Source organism: Geotrypetes seraphini, chromosome 3, assembly GCF_902459505.1.
Source record: "Geotrypetes seraphini chromosome 3, aGeoSer1.1, whole genome shotgun sequence".
Lineage (NCBI taxonomy): Eukaryota > Metazoa > Chordata > Amphibia > Gymnophiona > Dermophiidae > Geotrypetes > Geotrypetes seraphini.
The window spans coordinates 269,988,026-270,011,118 of NC_047086.1; the positions used below are offsets into that span (position 1 = coordinate 269,988,026).

General features: G+C 43.0%; 1 protein-coding gene across 2 annotated transcripts in view; it reads left to right on the forward strand.

Moving 5' to 3' along the window:
- The window catches only part of LOC117356396 (putative methyltransferase DDB_G0268948), a 165,174-nt gene that overhangs the window by 58,439 nt on the left and 83,642 nt on the right, over positions 1-23,093 (forward strand). For both annotated transcript variants that reach the window (XM_033935550.1, XM_033935549.1), the window contains exon 3: positions 7,104-7,264. In XM_033935550.1, coding sequence (XP_033791441.1) covers positions 7,104-7,264 — 161 coding nt within the window. The remainder of the gene's footprint in view (positions 1-7,103; positions 7,265-23,093) is intronic.

Sequence of the window (23,093 nt, forward strand, 5' to 3'; positions counted from 1 at the left end):
GTCTAACACCAGCTCTGGCAGGATACACATTTCAAATCTGACATATTGTAATCACAAAACAGAAAATAAAATTAGTTTTTCTACCTTTTGTTGTCTGGTTATTTTTCAAATCTTGTTGGTCCAAGGCTCTGGTTGTCTTCTGATAACTTGCTTGCCAGGGTCTCCTTCTTTCTTCTTTCTCCGTGCTAACCATCCATCTACCATCACTGTCCTCCCCTTCCGTTTCCCTTCCCTCCCCCGGATGTCTGGCATCTTTCCTTTTTTTTGTCTCCCTCCACAGATCCACCTTTTCTTAACTACCCTTTCATCCAGCAGCTCTCCCTCCTTCCCCACCATCCCAGGGTCCACCATCTCTCCCTTTCTTTTCCCAACTAACCTCCTAACCAGTATAAGAACATAAGCATTGCCTCTGCCGGGTCAGACCAAGGGTCCATCGTGTCCGGCAGTCCGCTCTCGCGGCGGCCCTCCAGGTCCATGACCTGAAAGTTTTCCCTACCTAACCTAAAATGTCCATACCCTATTCGCTCAATGTCCTGTAAGGTAAACCTCTATCCTCTCCCCCTCCACATCATCCCTTGTGTCCAACTTCTCTCCCTTTCTGTTCCTTCCCTCCCTAAAACCCATGTCCATCATCTCTCTCTCTCTCCTCTATTTTCAGACCCATTATTTCTTCCCACCCAAAGTCCGGCATATGCACGTCTCTTTGAACCCCTCCCCCTTCCCTCCGTGTACTTCTACACCAGGGCTCCCCCTCCCTGAAGGCCTGTCCCCCCTTAAAGGTCTGCATCCCACCCCTGAAGGCCTGTCCCCCCTTGAAGGCCTGCCCCCACTGAAGGCCTGTCCCCCCCTTTGAAGGCCTGCACCCCCCTGAAGACCTGCACCCCCCAAAGGCCTGTCCCCCCCTTGAAGGCCTGCCTGCCTGTTCCCCTCGAAGGCCTGCCCCCCTGAAGGCCTGTCCCCCCTTGAAGGCCTACACCCCCCCTGAAGGCCTGCACCCCCCTGAAGGCCTACACCCACCTCGAAGGCCTGTCCCCCCCTTGAAGGCCTGCCTGCCTGTTCCCCCTGAAGGCCTGCCCCCCCTTTGAAGGCCTGCACCCCCCGAAGGCCTACACCCCCCCTGAAGGCCTACACCCCCCCGAAGGCCTGTCTCCCCCTTGAAGGCCTGCCTGCCTGTTCCCATTGAAGGTCTGTCCCCCTTGAAGGCCTGTCCCCCCCGAAGGCCTGCACCCCCCTGACGGCCTGTCACCCCCCCGAAGGCCTGCCTGTCCCCCTTGAAGGCCTGTCCCCCCGAAGGCCTGCACCCCCCCGAAGGCTTGTCACCCCTTTGAAGGCTTGCCTGCCTTTTCTCCATGAAGGCCTGTCCCCCTGAAGGCCTCTTCCCCCCTCCACAAGGTCTGCCTGCCTGCCCCACCCTGAAGGACTGCTGCCCCCCACTACCTCGAAGGACCGCTCGGCCCCACCACCACCACGAAGCACTGCTCATTCCCCCGTCCTCCCCGCTTCATTTCCCTGGGGAAACAGCCTGCAGCAAGATCGCGCGATGCCAGCGATCTTTGCTTGCTTCGGCTGTTTCCTCCGCCGCGGTCCCGCCCTTCCTCTGATGTCAGAGGAGGGGCGGGACCGTGGCGGAGGAAACAGCCGAAGCAGGCAAAGATCGCTGGCATCATGATCTTGCTGCAGGCTGTTTACAGACGCGACACCCGGCGCAGGGAACCGGACCGGCCCGGGAGCACCCCCTCAGGGCTTGGCACCCGGGGTGGACCGCCCCCCACGCCCCTCCCTTGGTACGCCACTGCATCTAGGAACTTACAGATAATCTTAATATAATAAAACCCTAAACGCGCATGCCCACTCTTACCTGTGTATTCTATTTTCCATGAACCTGTAGGTTCCCACCGGCAAGAATACACTTACGTGCTTCTACTCCCTCCCTCGACTCACTATAAGGAAGCAGTTCGTCGACTTCGCCCCCCCCCTCCCCGCCGCACCCGAACCCCTGTTGAGCCTCCCATCCACCCCGAAACAATAAAAACCTTCCGGATCCAGCAGCGTCCCCAGCACTTTAAAGCCACTGCTTCGCGACCTTCTAATGCCGATTTCCTCTGCCGCATCCCTGATGACATCATCAGAGATAGAGATGCGACAGAGGAAATCGGCATTAGAAGGTCGCGAAGCAGCGTCTTTAAAGTGCTGGGGACACTGCTGGTTCTGGAAGGTTTGTAGGTCGTCTCGCAGTGGGAGGGGCGGATGGGAGGGTAAATGGGGTCGGCTGCATGGTGGCGGGGGGGGGGGGGAGATTGAAACAGGCTGATCACCGGTTCTACTGCATAGGGGGATGAGAGGGAGGGAAATAAAAATGCTGGGTTCTACTGTACAAGGGGAATGGGGGGGGTAGAAATTTAAAGATGCTGTTCATTGGGTCTACTACACAGGGGGATGGGAGGGAGTCAGGCAGGCAGGCTGACTTTGGGGGGGGTGGATTGGGTCAAAGTCTGGAAGGCAGTGAGGGGAGACATAGGAAGAAGGCACTGCGAGGCACTAAGGACATAGGAAGGGGCACTGAGGGAACTAAGGACACAGGACAGAGGCACTGGGGGCACTAAGGACATGGGAAGGAGGCACTGGGGGCACGGAGGACACAGGACGGATGCACTGGGGCCACTAAGGACATGGGAAGGAAGCACTGGGGGTACTATGGACACAGGACAGAGGCACTGGGGGCACTTAGGACATGGGAAGGAGGCACTGTGGGCACTAAGGATGTAGGAAGGGGTACTAAGGACATGGGAAGGAAGCACTGGGTACTAAGGACATAGGAAAGAGCACTAAGGACATAGGAAGGAAGCACTGAGGGCACTAAAGACATAGGAAGGCAGCACTGGGGTCACTAAGGACATAGGAAGGAGTCACTGAGGGCACTAAGGACATAGGATGGGGCTCTATGGACATAGGAAGGGGGGCCACTGAGAGACAAGCAGGCATGGTGCAACAAAGAAATACAGGGGGCCCGAGCCAGGGAGACAGAGACAGAAAGAAAGAATGACTGACAGACAGACAGCGTCCAAGAAGAAAGAGACAAAGAAACCCCCCCCCCCCAAAAAAAAATAGACATCTACTCTAGCACCCGTAAATGTAACGGGCTAAAACACTAGTACAAGAAAAAAGGCATGCTACTAGCAAACCTAATGTCTTTGTAGAAGATATTTTTGAAACAGAACAGGGTTTATTTTGGTTATAATTTCACTATGTAACACAATTTTTGTTCCTAGGATATAAGTATAATTTCCTAATTGTTTATGACTAAACAGTATAGAAAATTTCTATTCCATAAAACTTTTCTTTTTGATCAGGATGGTCAAATTTTGAAATTTACAAGTTTAAAATGTGAAAATGTCGAGTTTTCATCTTTTCCTTCTTATAAAGTCATAAAAAGCAACATATGAATCACAATTGACATATATTTATTTTGAAGTTATACAAAGATGACCACAGAAGATTTAGAAGTGAGTAGTTTTTTGAGATTTGTGATTATATTAAGAACATAAGAATTGCTGCTGCTAGGTCAGACCAGTGGTCCATTGTGCCCAGCAGTCCGCTCACACGGCGGCCCCCAGGTCAAAGACTCTAAATGTGTCCAATCTATAAATAAGTATCCCAAGTGGTAGTAAATTATAAATGGAAACAAACTAGCATACCACTATAACCATGAAATGCATCACAATCTTCTACCACGGTCTCAGAACTAGAGCCTACGCATGGTATTTATATCACAAACTCGAGTGATCAGCGTAGCAATTTAGCTCCCTGCTCCAATCATTGACTGCTTAGGTTTTAAAACATATAAACTTTAATAATTTAATCTTAAAATATTTCTTGTAGAAAAACTTTTTTTATATATACTTTTAGTTCATTTTATTTTAATTCATTTTATAGAAAACCTCACTATCAGTGCAAATTTGCCCACATTGTATGCACTATTAAGGATTTGAAAAAATGACAAGCTACTTATCTTTAAACGGCGCTTGTCTATGGATATGTTTTTTTCAGCAGTGCTCAAATAGTTGCACAAGCCAGTATTGAACAAGCCAGTATTGCACAAGCCGACGCGGCCAGCGTTTCGCGGACTCACTGTTTGTCCGCTGCTTCAGGGCCAGCACTGCGGCATTCAATTAGCATTCAGTTCCAATGTCAAAATTGAATGCCGCAGTGCTGGCCCTGAAGCAGCGGACAAACAGTGAGTCCGCGAAACGCTGGCCACGTCGGCTTGTGCAATACTGGCTTGTTCAATACTGGCTTGTGCAACTATTTGAGCACTGCTGAAAAAAAGATATCCAGAGACAAGCGCTGTTTAAAGATAAGTAGCTTGTCATTTTTTCAAATCCTTAATAGTGCATACAATGTGGGCAAATTTGCACTGATAGTGAGGTTTTCTATAAAATGAATTAAAATAAAATGAACTAAAAGTATATATAAAAAAAAGTTTTTCTACAAGAAATATTTTAAGATTAAATTATTAAAGTTTATATGTTTTTAAACCTAAGCAGTCAATGATTGGAGCAGGGAGCTAAATTGCTACGCTGATCACTCGAGTTTGTGATATAAATACCATGCGTAGGCTCCAGTTCTGAGACCGTGGTAGAAGAGTGTGATGCACTTCATGATTATAGTGGTATGCTAGTTTGTTTCCATCTAAATGTGTCCAGCCTCACCTGTGTACGTTCCAGTTTAGCAGGAACTTGTCCAACTTTGTCTTGAAACCTCCAGAAGAGCGTTCCAGTTTTCTACCACTCTGGGTGAAGAACTTCCTTACGTTTGTATGGAATCTATCCCCTTTCAACTTTAGAGAGTGCCCTCTCGTTCTCCCTACCTTGGAGAGGGTGAACAATCTTTCTTTATCTGCTAAGTCTATTCCCTTCAGTATTTTGAATATTTTGATCATGTCTCCTCTCTGTCGCCTCTTTTCAAGTGAGAAGAGGCCAAGTTTCTATAGTCTCTCACTGTACTGCAACTCCTCCAGCCCCTTAACCATTTTAGTCGCTCTTCTCTGGACCCTTTCGAGTAGTACCGTGTAAGTGGTCCTAACAAGCTTAAAATATCGTTGCCGACTGGCCAATTTATACACATATGACATATTTGTGCAACCCAAGAAGAATTCACCAAAGAGGCGGCCAATTTTAAAGTAAAGTTATCAAATAGAGGCTATCCTCAATCACTTATTCACAAAGCATATTTAAGAGCACTGTATGCAATTCTGGATTTGCTTTTAAAATACATTCAGCATGTGGTAGCTGCACTATGTGGAGTATCACATTAGAGGGATACACATGGTTCATCCTTTCACAAATAAGATGTAATGTTTCTAAGTTGGTACAACTTGTGTTTCTACACACATGGTATATTTGATAGTATGCCCATGTATAAAAAACTATACACCAGATGTACTACTTGATTCAAGCCAAAGTTAGACAAGTTCCTACTGAACAAGGACGTACGCTGGTAGGGCTAGTCTCAGTTAGGGCACTGGTCTTTGACCAAAAGGGCTGCCACGTGAGAGGACTGCTAGGCATGATGGACCACTGGTCTGACCCAGCAGTGGCATTTCTTATGACTCATTGAACACAAAATCATCTGAATACAAAAGAAACCTTACAGCATCAATGGTGTTTCATCATATTCAACAAGGTCATTTGTTTACGGACTTATGATGGTGCATTTTAGAACAAATAGACAGTACGTTTAATGGTGATAAAGAGTCTTTATTTCTAACCCAGGAACAGCACTGGATGTTTTATTTGAAATCATACCAACCTTATGGGCTGAATGAAAAAATGGACTCGCTAATATTATACAAATAATAACACTTTGACTGAATTAATGTAGTCTTTGTATTCCTCATTGCAAGTATATGTCCTAGAAACATGTCCTTGTTGATAAAGTTGATTGAGGTAACGTCATCATGTTGGGAAAAGGGAAGTGTGTAGCTTTCTTTGAAAAAGAACGCTAAAGCAATTTATCTTTTTATACTCTGCTTCCCACTGACTGGAGAGATTAAATTTGACTTCTAATGTAGTGGTGATTAAATAAAGCAGGTTTCTACCCCTGATGAAGAGATGAAACAGAGAACTCTGTTGGGTAGTTCCAGGCTACATCGCACTCATAAAAAAAAAACAGCTAAGTGATTTCTCCATTAGATATTAATAGTGGTGAATAGTGAGTAGAAAAATGACTTCTTGTGCGAAAAGATTGTTTCATAAAAAATATATATACAATAAGATTTCTTGAGAGATAAATAAATGAAATCTAATTTATCATATATTAAAAAATGTATTCATTAAGAGAAAGAATTATGTACTGATGGACCCTTATAAAACTTTGCCTCACAGCATTTAAATGCGTGATACCACCAGGATACTTTATCTGAAGTAAGTTCCCACTACTGAAATTCTGTTTTATTATAAAATCAAACACTTTTTGAATATCAGTATTTATCATATATCTTATAAGCAGTCTCTTGCAAATGAGTTTTTTTGGTTACTTGATATAAGGGATCACCTCCTTTGCACATTTAGACCTGTTGTAAAGACTGAGATAATCTACATTGGGGGACCTCTAGCCAATCGGGATTTCAATATATCCCTATGCAGATTTGCATGCCTGTCACCTCTATTATATGCAGATCTGACCCATGCAATTTCATTAGGGCTATCTTGAAAACCTGACTGGCTGGGGGTCTCCTAGACAGATTTACTCACAAATATGTCGAATAGAATTAGCCTCAATACTGATCTCTGAGGCACTCCACTACTTACATTTCTATCTTCTGAGTAGACTCCATTTATCACCACCCTCTGCCATCTATCAATCATCGTACTTTATAATTTCTGTAATATTACCACATTCATTGGGGAAAGCCAACCAATTAATACCTCCATTGTTATTACATTACTCATCTGTAAGGGCAAGTGGGACTTCTGCCCATTGAGTTAATATTGAAGCTAATGTATTACTCAATTGGGCATTTTGTAATCAGGGTTACATGTTTATTGATAACCACATTGACTTTGTGGCCTGTTTCCTTAAACATGCTCTCTTTTCTTCCTCAGAAATGTGAACCATTTGATTTAGCAGTAGATGTTGGCTGTGGAACAGGAAATAGCACTCAACTACTAGCTCCTCATTTTCAGAAAGTCGTAGGTGTCGATGAAAGTGAAGCTCAGCTCAGTGTGGCCAAAGAGGTCTCCATGAAGCCAAACATCTCATTTTGGTATGTATTGCTAAAAAACTATTCTTTATTATTTAAATGACAGCATTATTATTGTTGTCTATATGGTGTCATTATAACAGTGAAAGAGTACAGGAAGTTGCAGACTATGAGGCAAGGACTCTATGTATTCAGTTTCAGGACCCATGTGAGAGGGAATTCCTAGGGCCTTCAGCTGTATGTGGGAGAAACTTCCACTTGGGCCTTCAAGTAGGTGGAAAAATATTTTTCAATGTCTTCATGGTTAGGTGACCACCTAACCTCCTAGTGTTTGTGCTGTAAGGAAGTAGCCACTCAAAGAAAGTCACTGTCCACTCCAGAGGATTATACTGTAGTTAAAATTATGCTGCCCAATATTCAAAAGCACTTACCCTCATAAGGTCATGTCCATGAATTTTCAGTGGCACTATATGGATACCCCCTTATTTTATAACAAGGTGCTTAAATATAAGCTCTTTTTGCATGCTTAAAAATATAGAATACTGCCATCCACAAGGGTAACTTTCATATGTAAACGGCAACGCTATTATTATTATTCTACAGTACAATTAAGTTAAAGGGAAATACTTTTAAAACCAATAGGAGGAAATATTTTTCACTCAGACAATAGTTAAGCTCTGGAACGCATTGCCAGAGGTTGTGGTAAGAGCAGATAGCGTAGCTGGTTTTAAGAAAGGTTTGGACAATTTCCTGGAGGAAAAGTCCATAGTCTGTTATTCAGAAAGACATGGGGGAAGCCACTGCTTGTCCTTGATCAGTAGTATGGAATGTTGTTACTCTTTGGGTTTGGGCCAGGTATTAGTGACCTAGATTGGCCACCATGAGATCGGGCTGCTAGGCTTGATGGACCATTGGTCTGACCCAGTAAGGCTATTCTTATGTTCTAAGAACTGAAAAGGCATGGCACAGGGAAGGGGCACAAGGCACAGACAGTGCTGAAATTATATGGTCTATTTACAAAATAAGTTTTATACATGTAAATGTTACTTTAGGCACTACTATTTATGTGAACCATAGACGAGTCATAAATGCTCATGGCTTTGCCTTCATAGATGCTGTCCCGCGCTAATACTGTTTACAATTTGCCTGCCAACTTATGCAGTTTCATCCACGGCAGTGTCCATTTATCCCCTGATGAAGGCATCTACGGATGCCGAAACTGGGATCCTAGTTGGGACAATCTAGGTTTGTCCTAGACCAGGTTTCAACCCTTATTCAGATGGACATCATATTATAGACTTTATTAATTTCAAGTGACTTTTATTCTTTGATACAATAAAGTAACCACATGGTTGATTTTGTTACATCTCATTTGCCTCTTTTTACATATCATAACATAACTTTATTTTTGTATACCGCCACAATCAAAAGAATTCTAGGCGGTTTACATAAAAGAGTAAGAACTGGACAATCAGTGAAGTACAAAATATTAAAATCAGAATACAGCATATTAGCTAAAAAAAGAATACAGCATATTAACTAAAAGATGATAAAAATTTAAATTTACGCAGTAAAATTATTATATTGAGGATAAAAAGATCAAGTTACGAGATAAATTTGCTGTGTTGCTGTGCTATTTTTGAGGCAAAATTCTTTCCCTTTCTTGTTTGCTTAAATGGTGGTGCATTGTTTTAGAATTGCCTCCATTGTGCCACAGAAGCTGCACAGTATGTTGGAATCATTTTTATTAAGGCTGTACCAATAAAACAATATAATTAGACATGGCAATACAATGGTATAATAAAATGACAGAAAAATGATATGTCTGAAGAATTACCATGAAAAATGGCCCAGAATAACAGCCCTATTAGATATGCCAAATTAAAGTTCCCTGCCCTACCACCCCACCCCAACCTGCTCATGCTAGAACTCCCCAACTCCCCTCCATGCATTTCCTCATAAAATGAATAAGATACCAAGCAGGTCAAGGGCCACATGAGTAAGAGTGAGCCAAAAGGGTTCCCAAGCTTTCTGAAACAATTGGCTCCTGGTAGATGAGAGATTTTGAATGCCCTGATGTTCAATCAGCAGTAATGTAATCATTTGAGTCTGCCACACTCCCCAAGAGGGCACATCTGACTGGATCCACACCAATACAATAGCTTTCAGACCAACAATTATTGCTTTGTACAGAAAGGTGTTAAGACCCAGGACCTAGAGCGCATGTCCATAATGTCCAAACATAAAGAAGATCTGTGGTCCATAATGTCAAAACATAATGAGAAGGGTGGCTGCTAGCCAATGATGTTGGACAAACAGGAGTAGGTTAGCCCAAAAAGATTGTACTGTAGGGCAGTGCCAGAGTATGTGTCCCAACTGGGAAATTGACATTTTGGACAAGCATCACTTGATCAAAGTGCAGCAAGACAGGCTTGATGAGAAGCTGCACAGTATAAATAAAACCTTTTTTTTTTTAAGTTCAAAAATTTTTTTATTGAGTTTCCAAAAACACAGTACAAAAAGAAAGCATAAATGTGAAATTACAAAGTATATGGTCCATGTTCAACAGGACAATTTCGTAAAAGTCGTGAGGCAGACAAGCAAGGAAGGTACAGGTGAACATTAATAACAATAACATGCCTATGGTGGTACAGTACAAGCAGGTCGCGGTAGTGGTGGAGTTATATAGACACAATTAGACGATCTAATTGGAGTTTACATAGACGAACAATAGTTACGTAAAGGAGACCAAACATTTTTATACTTGCTAAGGGCGTTTCTTTTTTCTGCTATTACCTGTTCGTATTTACCATGAAGACACAGAGTGTTCCACCAAGCATGGTAAACAACCTTATCTAGATTTTTCCAACAAAAGAGGACAGTTTGAATTGCTATAGACAGCATAACAGTCAAAAGGCGGACTTTATGTTCATCAAGGGGTGAAGCAAGGCCCTGAGACATGAGAATGAGGATTCTAAGGGTGAGTGGCTCTGAGATGCCCAAGATTGTGCATATAGTATCCCATACCCTTTTCCAGTAAAGAACTAGGTGCTTACAATTGAATAACAGGTGTTCCAAAGAACCATCATTACTATCACAGGACCAGCATTTAGATGAGGAGGAAGGATTTATTTTATGTGAATGCTTGGGAGTCCAGACAGCATGGTGTAGCAGAAAGAAAATGGACTGTAACACCGAGGCAGATCTGATGGATTTAAATAAGGTTAACCTGACAGTATCCCAATCTATGGCATCAGAAGGTAAGTTTAATACATGCTGCCATTTGAGTTCAGAAGACAAAGAATCTTTAACTGTGGGCGATTGCATCACCTTATACCAGAAGGAGGCTTTATCATTGGATGCAAAAGACTCGTCCATGAACATGCGTAAGCTAGGCTTGTCAACCAGAGACTGTAGATCGGGTATAGCGGCACGTAAACAATGTGAGAGTTGCATCCATGCATAAAACTGGTTTTTGAGAATACCCCAAGCATTCGAAAGATCAGGAAAGGTCATCCATCCATTGGCATTCGTCAAGTCCTTAATCGTCTCAACGGCCCTCTGCTGCCAAAGGGGCCAGATGAAAGATTTGGATTGGATTAGAAATCTCTGGTTATTCCAAATCGGTAAAAGAACATAAGAACATAAGAAGTTGCCTCCACTGGGTCAGACCGGAGGTCCATCTCGCCCAGCGGCCTGCTCCCGCGGCGGCCCACCAGGTCCTTGACCTGTGAAGTGAATTCTTGACCTTTATAATCTACCTCTACTTCTATAACCTACCTCTGCTGCTATCTGTACCCCTCAATCCCTTTATCCTTTAGGTACCTATCCAAACCTTCCTTAAACCCCTTTACTGTGCTCTCGCCTACTACAACCTCCGGAAGAACATTTCATGCATCCACCACCCTCTGGGTAAAAAAGAACTTCCTAGCATTGGTTCTAAACCTGTCCCCTTTCAATTTCTCCGAGTGACCCCTGGTGCTCGTGGTTCCTCGCAGTTCGAAGAATCTGTCCTTATCCACTTTCTCTATGCCCTTCAGGATCTTGAAGGTTTCTATCATGTCTTCTCTAAGTCTCCTCTTCTCCAGGGACAACAGCCCCAGCATTTTCAACCTGTCGGCGTATGTAAAGTTTTCCATACCTCTTATCAGCTTAGTCGCTCTTCTCTGGACTCCTTCGAGTACTGCCGTGTCTTTCTTGAGGTACGGCGACCAGTACTGGACACAGTACTCCAGGTGCGGGCGCACCATTGCACGATACAGCGGCATGATAACTTCCTTTGTCCTGGTTGTGATACCCTTTTTGATGATGCCCAGCATTCTGTTTGCTCTCTTTGAGGCTGTCACACACTGCGCTGATGGTTTCAAAGTTGTGTCCACCATCACCCCCAGGTGTCTTTCAAGGCTGCTCGCCCCTAGCAATATTCCCCCCATTTTGTAGCTGAACATCGGGTTCTTTTTCCCTACGTGCATGACCTTGCATTTCTCTATGTTGAAACTCATTTGCCACTTTTTTGCCCACTCCTCCATTCTCATCAGGTCCCTTTGCAGGTCTTTACAATCCTCCATGGTTTTGACCCTGTTGCAGAGTTTGGTGTCATCAGCAAATTTAATGACGAAATGTCCCCGTCTCCAGGTCGTTGATAAACACGTTGAATAGGAGCGGTCCTAACACCAATCCCTGTGGAACTCCGCTCGTTACCCATTGCCAGTCTGAGTAGTGTCCTTTTACTCCAACCCTCTGTTTTCTGCCCGCCAGCCAGTGCCTAATCTATCGGTGGACATCCCCTTGCACCCCGTAATTCCACAGCTTCTTTAGCAGCCTTTCGTGGGGTACCTTGTCGAAGGCTTTTTGGAAGTCAAGATATATGATGTCTATGGCTTCCCCTTTATCCATCCGGCTGCTTATCCCCTCAAAGAAGTGCAGTAAGTTCGTGAGGCATGACCTACCCTTGCAGAAGCCGTGTTGGCTCTCCTTCAGTTGTCCATTTTTTTCTATGTGCTCGCAGATTGTGTCCTTGACCAGTGCTTCCATCATCTTTCCCGGGACCGAGGTCAGGCTTACCGGCCTGTAGTTTCCTGGGTCTCCCCTTGATCCCTTCTTAAAGATGGGTGTAACATTTGCTATTTTCCAGTCCTCTGGTATTTCCCCAGTCTTCATGGATAGATTACATATTTGACGAAGTGTTTCCGCTATTTCGTTTCTCAGTTCTTTTATTACCCTTGGGTGGATGCCGTCCGGAACTGGTGATTTGTCGCTCTTCAGTCTGTCTATCTGTCGGAGGACATCCTCTCGACTCGCCTCTAGTTGGACCAGCTTTTCGTCGTGGTCTCCGTTTATAATCTCCTCGGGTTCCGGGATATTGGATGTGTCCTCTCTCGTGAAGACTGACGAGAAGAACTTATTTAACCTGTCAGCTATCTCTTTTTCCTCCTTTACCACTCCTTTCCTGTCTCCATCGTCCAGTGGCCCCACTTCCTCTCTGGCTGGTTGTTTCCCCTTCACATACCTGAAGAAGGGTTTGAAGTTTCTTGCTTCTCTTGCCAGTCTTTCCTCATATTCTCTCTTTGCTTTCCTAACTTCTTGATGGCATTCCTTCTGGTGTCTTTTGTGCTCCTGGTTTTCTTTTGTTGGGTCCTTTTTCCACTTTCTGAAAGATGATTTCTTGTCACTTATCGCCTTTCTTACTGCATTTTTTATCCACGCTGGATTTCTAGCTTGATTCTTTTTGCACCCTTTTCTAAACCTTGGGATGTATAGGTCTTGTGCCTCGTGCACTGTGCCCTTGAGCATGGCCCAGGCTTCCTCTACGGTCTTCACCTTCCCTGAGCTGTTGCTGAGCTTTTTTCCCACCATTTTCCTCATGGCCTTGTAATTTCCTTTTCTGTAGTTGAGTGCTGTCGTTGTGGTTCTTTTGACCTTTGGTGTTCCTACGTTTAGTTTGTACTGGATCATGTTATGATCGCTGTTCCCTAATGGTGCTAGTACTACCACCTCCTTTGCGGGTCCCTCTAGCCCGTTGAGGATTAGGTCCAGAGTGGTACCCCCTTGCGTTGGTTCCGTGACCAGCTGCTCCATGAAACAGTCCCTCATTGCTTCTAGGAATTTAGTTTCTCTCGTGCAATTTGAGTGTCCAATGTTCCAATCTATTCCTGGGAAGTTGAAATCCCCCATAACAACCACCCTTCTACTTTTAATACCTGCCTCAATTCATCCTCCAGGTCATGGTCGTCTGCTTCTGACTGTCCTGGTGGGCGATAGTACAGTCCCAGTTTGGTGTCCGCTCCTTCCCCTCCTGACAGCTTAACCCATAGTGATTCCAAGCTGTTGTTTCCATCCTGGTTGAAGGAATGGAGTCCTTTATATACAGTGCTATTCCTCCACCCTTCTTGTGTGTCCTGTCCCTCCTGTAGAGTTTGTACCCTGGTAGGGCCACATCCCATTTGTTGTCCTCGGACTACCATGTCTCTGTGATTCCTATTATGCCTAGGTCTTTATTACTGGCTATAACTTCTAGCTCCCCCATTTTAGTCCTTAGGCTCCTGGCATTTGTATATAGACAATTTAAGTCCCGGTTTGTTACCTTCTCTTTTGAGTCTCCTCGTGGTTTGATGCTCTTGCCGTTCTCCTCATGGGCTGCCAGTCCCCGAGCCTCGCTCTGTTCGCCCTCCTCCTGTGGTGTGTCTGTGTCGTCCCCCTCCTGTAGTGTGTCTATCTCGTCCTCTGTCTGTTTCTTGGTTTTTGGATATCCCTCTGGTTCCGGCTGTTTCCTCCTTTTCTTGCCCTTTAGCTCTAGGTGTTTCTTGGGTCCCTGCAATGCATCCTTGGATTTATGTCCAAAAAATGCCCACTCAGTCTCTAGTCCTCTATCACCATTTCCTGATTCAGTATCCTTGTTTGATACTGTGGTCCGACGTGTCGAGGTCAGGTCGACTATCGGCTTTCCTCTCGTTATCAGTTTAAAGCCATGTCTATGCAGGTCTGGATGTTGCGTGCCAGCATCCTCGTCCCAGCCGAGCTCAAGTGCAGACCGTCTCTCCTGTAGAGCTTGTTTTTACCCAGGAAGGTTGTCCAGTTCCGTACAAAGAGGAAACCCTCCTCATCACACCATCGCCTCAGCCATCCGTTTATTGCTTGCAGCTCGATCTGCCTCCTTGCATCTGCCCTCAGTACTGGCAGGATCTCTGAGAAGGCTATCTTCCTTGTCCTCAGTTTCAGTTTCCTCCCTAGGGTCTTAAACTGCTCGGTCAGTGTAGTCCTGTTGAAATTCCTTATGCTGACATCATTGGTCCCGACGTGGATTATCACTGCTGTCTCCTCCGTCTCAGCTCCCTCCAGGATTCTCTCGATTCTGTCGGAGATGTCCTTTGTCCTCGCTCCTGGGAGACATGTCACTAGGCAATCTGCTCTGCCTCCTGCTATGTGACTGTCCACCTCTCTCAGGATTGAGTCTCCCACCATGATTGCAGATTTCCCTTTTCTCAGCTGCTTCCTGGGTCTCAGGTTCGTGTCGGTGGTTTGATCCTCCAATCCTTCCTTCTCCTGTTTGGTTCCTCCACAAGGTCCTCCTCCCCCAGCTACTAGTGGGTCCTTCTCTCCATCTGTTGGTTCCCTTCTGAAAAGCTGGCAATCCTGTGTCTCTACCATCTTGCAGGCCTCCTCGATGAATCTCTCGAGCTCTCTGACCTGCTCGTTGATGTGGTTCTCTCTGGTGATATCCTCAGTTGTCTCAATTTCCCACGGTTCCTCTATGGTGCGGAATCCCTCCAGCTCCTGGACTCTGATCTGCAGTCTCCCATCCTCCTTCTTTAGGCTAACCAGTTCCTGATATCGACTGCATATGTAAGCCTGCCTCCCGGAAGGGAGGTAGTCATACATGTGACACTCAATGCAGTACACTGGAAAGCTTCTCTGGGCTTCTGCTGCCTCCATTTTCTTTCCTCGTGCCTAAAGTTCCTTGGTGCGTTGGAGTGTGCCCGGCGTGTATCTAGGTGGAAAAGTAGAGAGAGAAAAAAGAATGAGAATAGAAGAAGGGAAAAAGATTTTTTTTTTTAGAAGTTATTTAAGAAGATTGAATTGAATTTGCTGCTGAGCAGCCAGGACTCCTGGCTCCTTCTTAAGGCTCCCTCACAACCGCGCGCCGAACAGCTGCGCACCGTTGGCTCCCTTCCTTAAAGGGGGGAGTCCGGGCGCTGATGCTGTGCTGACGTGGAGGGGTGGGCGGAGCCTTCTCTCGCCGCTACCGGCTCCTTGCTGCCGCTTCAGCTGTTCCTGGGCGCTCCTCTGCTCTCCCTCTGCCTCTGTTCTCCCTCTTCACCGCTTCCACGCAGCCTGCAGAAGTCCTCACGCCGCGGCTCCCTTCCTTAAAGGGGGGAGTCTGGGCGCTGATGTTGTGCTGACGTGGAGGGGTGGGCGGAGCCTTCTCTCGCTGCTACCCGCTCCTTGCCGCCGCTTCAGCTGTTCCTGGGTCGGATTTTCTCAGACAACGAAATGTTTTGAATCAATTCACCAAAGTGAATTGGTGAATTGATTCCAGTCGGTGACTTGGGCAGCACTGCTATCCAGCTATAATATGGATATAAGCACAGAAGAAAGGCTGTCTTAACTTAGGGCTCCTTTTACAAAGCCGTGGTAGCAGCTGCTGCTACTGTAATTGTTGCAATGCCCATAGAGATTTAATGTGCATTGGAGCGTTTGCTGCCACATCGCCTTTGCAAAAGGGGGGAGGGTGTTTAACTGCAAAGCTATCTGAACAGTATAGGTAGTGCTGATCACTGCTGAAACCCTGTATTCAACTCCATCACTGTTGTAAACTGAATATATAGAGGCAATTTGAATGCTGTGTCTGGTGTTTAAAAAAGGCTGACTACAGTGTCTGAACATTGGCCCAATAGTTTTAGAATCAGCTGCCAATACTGTTTATTTTTTTTTTTTTTTGTAAATCTTTATTAACATTTCAAACTTTATAATGTATACAATTGAAGAATCAGAAAAAACTATATGAAAATACATTGTTATCATCACATTATTGCATTGAACAATTTTTATCCCCTTCTTATCTTAATTATAAACAATAATATTATATATTATACTATCAATATAATAATAAAAAAATTAATTTTATTCTTCCAAATAAATATTCCACCCTCCACCCTCTCACCCTCCCTGGATGTGCAAAGGAATCTAACAAGGAAAAAAAAAAATCATAATTATAATGTAATAAAATTAGTCAATGGACCCCATACCTCATTAAAGGACTTGCTCGTACCTACACGTTCTGCCATTATCTTTTCATATTTATATGTTGTACACACAGTTGCCCACCAAAAATTGAAATTAATCCTATCATGATTTTTCCAATTGTATGTAATCATTTGAACCCCTATTCCTGTCAAAATCATTAAAAGGCGACTTTTATTTTTATCTAAAGTGGGTTTAACATGGAGAATCGTTCCACATATTATCGCCTCATATGTCAAGAGGATAGATGCTTCAAGAATAAGATTAATTTGTCCCCAAATTGACTTCCAAAAACTAAGTATCAATGGACAAAACTATATCAGATGATCCAAAGTCCCTATATCAATATGACAATGCCAACATCTATTAGATTTAGAATTATCTATTCTATTTAACCAAACTGGGGTCCAGAAAATCCTATGTAATAAAAATAACCATGTTTGTCTCATAGATGCTGACATTGTACATTTCAACCTCCAAGTCCAAATTCGTGGCCAGCGAGATACAGAAATATACTGTTTTATCTCAAAACTCCAAATGTCTCAAAGACTATTTTTTGGTTTCTTATTTAAAAATCCAGAAATCAATTTGTACCATTGGGCAGCCTGATGTCCTATTAAATCTGTTTGGTAGCAAAGGATCTGCTAGCTGAAATAATTTTTTAAATTTTTCCATTCGGGGAACCCACTCTGAATAGCCTGCTTCAACTGCAACCATCTATATTGTTGAGACTTTGAAATGCCAAATGAATTCTGCAGTTATGAAAACTCAAGCAGTTTACCACTATATAAAACGTCATCTAATGTCCTAATATTTGCCTGCATCCAATTCTTCCAAGCAATCCCAGCACCGCCTATTGAATCTTGGAGTTTAACCATAAGGATTGTGAAGTAGATTTCATTATTGGAACCTCTGTTAATTTATCAATAAATTTAATTGTTTTCCACGTATCCAATAAAATTATATTGTCCTTAGCATATCTAGGTAATTTCCATTCAAGATATAACCAATCTGGTTGATGTTCCATAAGCTCAGGGAGATCCAATACATACCTTGATGCATTATATAGGCTTGATGATACCTATAAAAATTGGGAAAATTTACCCCACCCTCCATAATTGGTTTTTGTAATGATACTAAAGCAATTCTTGGTTTTTTCCCAGGCCAAACAAATTTTGACAGTATACTATTTAATTTTTTGTAATGGGACCCTTGAAAATAAACTGGCAACTTACCCTGGTAACAAACTGGTAACAAACCACAGGTAAAATCATCATCTTTACTGTTTGAATTCTCCCCCACCAAGACAAATGTAAAGGATTCCATTGCTCACACAATTCCATAACCTTCAACAATAAGGATTTTTCATTTACCTTCATTGTTTCTTCCAATGTAATTTTTATCCAAATACCTTAATATTTTATTCCTTCTTCCTTCCAACTAAATTGAAACAAATCAAATAATCCTTTTACACAATGTACATTTAGTGGAAGAACCTTTGATTTATTCCATTTTATTTTATAACCAGAGAATTTTCCAAATCTGTCTATCAAATCCAATAGATGTAGAATGATCGATTCAGGATTTTTCAAATGAATCAAAATATCATCTGCATATGCAGATATTTTTTTATTCCCGACCTGCATAAGGAATATCCCTTATCTCCTCTGCTTGTTGAATAGCTAAAAGTAAAGGTTCCAGAACAATATCAAATAACAAAGGAGACAACGGACAACCCTGTCTAACTCCCCTTTTTAAACAGAACCTAATAAGTGTAACATAAAATGCAATAATTTTATACTTTAACATCACTTAATATATCATCAAATTCTAACTCACATCAAATATCCCCCTTCCCTCATACCCAACAATTATTCATAAGCATAAGAAATCATAAAATATTCCCACCCCCCACCCCACCCTGGACGTGAATGAACAAAAGGGGGAAAAATAATATTTATTCTATGCAGTAATTTCAATCTTTACAGTATCTTGTTAATGGCTCCCAAATAACCTGAAATTTCTTAAAATTTCCCTGCTGCATGGCAATTACCCTTTCCATTTTAAATATGTGACACAAAGAGTTCCACCAAAAGCTATAATTCAGCCTATCCCAATTTTTCCAATTATTTGTAATCTTTTGTATGGCAACCCCTGTCATAATAAGTAGAAGCTTGTTATTATTAGAGGATATTTGGCTCTTAGCCCTCATTGACATGCCAAACAATACGATGTCACAGGATAATGCCACCGGATTATCTAACAAACTATTTATTTGACCCCCATATTGATTTCCAAAAAGCAAGTATCAATGGACAATAGAATAACAAATGATCTAATGTCCTAGCTTCAAGATGACAATGCCAGGATCTATTATCTAACTTCTGTAAACGAACCGGGGTCCAAAAAGCTGTATGTATCAGAAAAAACCAATGTCTCATAGATGCAGACATTGTACATCTCATCATCCAAACCCAAATACGTGGCCATTGAAATGCAGTAATTTGATGCTTGATCTCAATGCTCCAAATGTCCCGAAGACCAGTTTTTGGTTTCTTATTTAAAAATCCAGATATTAATTTACATAAGAACATAAGCAATGCCTCCACTGGGTCAGACCCGAGGTCCATCGTGCCCAGCAGTCCGCTCACGCGGCAGCCCAACAGGTCCAGGACCTGCGCAGTAGCCCCCTATCTATACCCCTCTATCCCTTTCTTCAGCAGGAAATTGTCCAATCCTTTCTTGAACTCCAGTACCGTCCTATTACGTCCTCTGGAAGTGCATTCCAGGTGTCCACCACACGCTGGGTAAAGAAAAACTTCCTAGCATTTGTTTTGAATCTATCCCCTTCCAATTTTTCCGAATGTCCTCTTGTTCTTATATGTTTTGAAAGTTTGAAGAATCTATCCCTCTCTACTGTCTCTATGCCCTTCATGATCTTGTAGGTCTCTATAATGTCTCCTCTGAGTCTCCGCTTTTCCAGGAAGAAGAGCCCCATCCTCTCCAATCTTTCAGTGTATGAAAGGTTTTCCATGCCCTTAATCATTCGTGTCGCTCTCCTCTGGACCCTCTCAAGTTTTGCCATATCCTTCTTAAGGTACGGTGACCAATACTGAACACAGTACTCCAGGTGCAGGCGCACCATTGCCCGATAGAACGGCAGGATGACTTCTTTTGTTCTGGTCATAATACCCTTCTTAATAATACCCAACATTCTGTTTGCCTTCTTCGCGACTGCTGCGCATTGTGCTGTTGACTTTATTGTTGTATCCACCAGTACACCCAAATCTCTTTCAAGGTTACTTCCCTCTAATACTAATCCCCCCATTTGGTAGCTGAACATCGGGTTCTTTCTCCCTATATGCATGACCTTGCGTTTCCCTACATTGAAGTTCATCTGCCATTTATTCGCCCACTCCTCCAGTTTGTTTAGGTCCCTTTGTAGGTCCTCACACTCTTCCATAGTTCTAACCCTTCTACAGAGTTTAGTGTCATCCGCAAATTTTATAACTTCACATTTCGTCCCCATTTCCAGGTCATTAATAAATACATTGAACAGCAGCGGCCCGAGTACAGACCCCTGCGGAACTCCGTTCGTGACCTTCCTCCAGCCCGAGTAGTGACCCTTCACTCCAACCCTCTGTCTTCTGCCTGTCAACCAGTGTTTGACCCATCTGTGTACGTCCCCTTCCACCCCATGGTTTCACAGCTTTCTAAGTAGCCGCTCATGGGGTACCTTGTCAAAGGCCTTTTGGAAGTCAAGGTAAATGATGTCTACGGGTTCCCCTTTGTCCAACTGGCTGTTCACCCCCTCCAAGAAGTGCAGTAAGTTTGTTTGGCACGATCTTCCCTTGCAGAAGCCATGTTGGCTCGCTTTCATCAGCCCATTTTTTTCGATGTGCTCACAGATGCTGTCCTTTATCAGTGCTTCTACCATCTTGCCTGGAACCGATGTCAAACTTGACCCCTTTTTAAAGATAGGTGTAACATTTGCTATCTTCCAGTCCTCCGGGATCTCTCCAGTTTTCAAGGATAGGTTGCAAACTCGTTGGAGTATTCCCGCTATCTCATTTCTTAGTTCTTTTAGTACCCTAGGGTGGATTCTGTCCGGGCCTGGTGATTTGTCGCTTTTCAATCTATCTATCTGTTGGAGGACATCCTCATGGCTCACCTCTATTGTTGACAGTTTTTCTTCTTGATCACCATGGAAGATCACGTCGGGTTCTGGTACACTGGATGTGTCCTCGCTTGTGAAGACTGACGAGAAGAATTTGTTTAACCTGTCGGCTACCTCTTTTTGCTCCTTTATCACTCCCTTTTTGTCTCCATCATCCAACGGTCCTACTTCCTCCCTCACCGGTTTCTTCCCCTTAACATATCTGAAAAATGATTTGAAGTTTTTTGCCTCCCTGGCCAGCCTCTCTTCATATTCTCTTTTTGCTCTCCTAACCACTTGATGACATTCTCTTTGGTGTTTCCTGTGTTCATTCCAGTTTTCCCCAGTTTGGTCCTTTTTCCATTTCCGGAATGATTTTTTTCTTGTCTCCTAACGCTTTCTTCACCTCATTGTTTATCCATGCGGGGTCTTTTGTTCGGGTTTTTTTGCGCCCTTTTCTAAATCTGGGGATGTACATATGTTGTGCTTCTTGCACTGTGCCCTTGAATAGCTTATCATCTAACCGCATGCTCCACTTGTGATTCTAAATTTGTGGTTTATGTGATCACTTGTCCTTGTAGCCTTACGTATGTGGGTTACACCTCTCGCAATATAAGGACAAGGCTCATCGAACACCGCAGCTGCTTAAAAACTGATAAAACTACTGCTCCCATGATGCCCCACAACATGATTCATCAGCATGATTTTGCTCAGCTTCGTTGGTGTATCCTAGAACAGATTCCTGAAAATTTTGATGGGGATAAACAGTCTTACCTTCTTAAACGTGAAAATTTCTGGATTTTTCACCTTAAATCCTACCCTCCAATAGGACTGAATGAAAACGTGGATAGATGTTTTATTGTGTGATGGTGCTGGTGGCCAACGGATGCATGATCGTTTTCATTTTTCATTTGTCATTTCTTTTTTACAATTATTCCCATTTTATTTTTTGGTTCATTCATTCCTTTATTATTTGTTTTGTTTCATTTTATACTTTTTCGATTTTTTCTTTTTTGTTCTTTTAACGTCTCGACGTCATCATGTCTTCACGCTGACACATTTTTGGGCGTTGGCCATGCAGGGTTTCCAGGGCGTCTTTAAAGCCTGAAGCCGCCATGTTTCATTTTCCGGTCCCAGCGTTTTTGATTGCACCACGCTTGGGAACCGCGGGATTTTTTCCGCCGACAAACTAAGCGGTTTATGTCGGGCTCTTATCCACTTTATATATATATATTCTTCTAAATTAATCTCCGCTCCTGACGAAGTGGCGAAAAGGAGCTCTGTCGAGTGGTGATATTTATTAGTGATTTCTTAAGTTGTGATATACTTGGATATTTGATTGGGCTCTATCTGAGTCGGTGCATGAGTGTGTGTATATGTGTGAGTATTTAGCAGTTGCTAGTTACACATTTATTATCTATTATTTTTGCTTGGTGCGCGTGTGTGTGTGCGTTTGTGGTGCTTATAACTTATGGTTAGTTTGAAATTGCACTTGCACTTTAAACGGAAGGATTTGCATTTGCACCTTATATTTATATTTACATTTATATTTATAAGTGTTTTTTGGTGCTATAGATTGCATTTGCACTTTATGTTTCATTCTTGCCATATATTTCCTTGCACCTTGTATTTCCTTGACATTTATTGGTCAGGTATTTATTCATTTATGGTGCTATAGGTTGCATTTGCACTTTATGTCTTATTCCAGCCACACATTTTGTACTTCATGAATCACCCTGCACTTTGTATGATTATTTATTAAGTATGATTATTTATTAAGTATTTATGTATTTATCTTTCTCATTTGCACTTTACACATAAACACTGTCATATTACATATATTTTTTCATATGCATATTTATAGTATTTATTATATTTATTACATTCATTGCTGCATGTATTAGAAAATCATATTTTCTTCACAAGGTGTGTTTTTAGGGAAAGTATGTATGTGTTGCCCATTTAACCCCTTTTCCTTGGTGCAAAAAAGTCTATTCAGCTTTGGGAGGTTGTGGAATGCAGTTTGCATTTTCAGACACATATGGACTATATGATGTATGAGGCTATTCTCATCTAGACTGCGGTCTGGTGCTGGTCACCTCTTGAGATATTGCCTGAGCCAGAGGTTTACGTTCATTCACTTATGAAGGGCTCATACTGATGTCCATTATTTATTCACTAATCTGTAGATTTGCCCCATCTCCTTAGACTTTTCTCCCCAAGGATCAGGTGTGTTAGCCAATTCCTCATTTCTCTTATTATTTTTTGGATATTATTGGCTATTATCCATTTAGGGTTTTTTACTTGTGCCATTTAGGGTTTTTTACTTGTGCCCTTGAATAGAGACCAGGCTTGCTCTACAGTTTCTGTTTTCCTTGAGCTGTTTCTGAGTTTTTTCCTTACCATTGCTCTCATAGCATCATAGTTCCCTTTCTTGAAGTTGAACGTTGTCACTGTGATTCTCTTCCCTTTTGCTGTACCTACTCCTAATTTGTA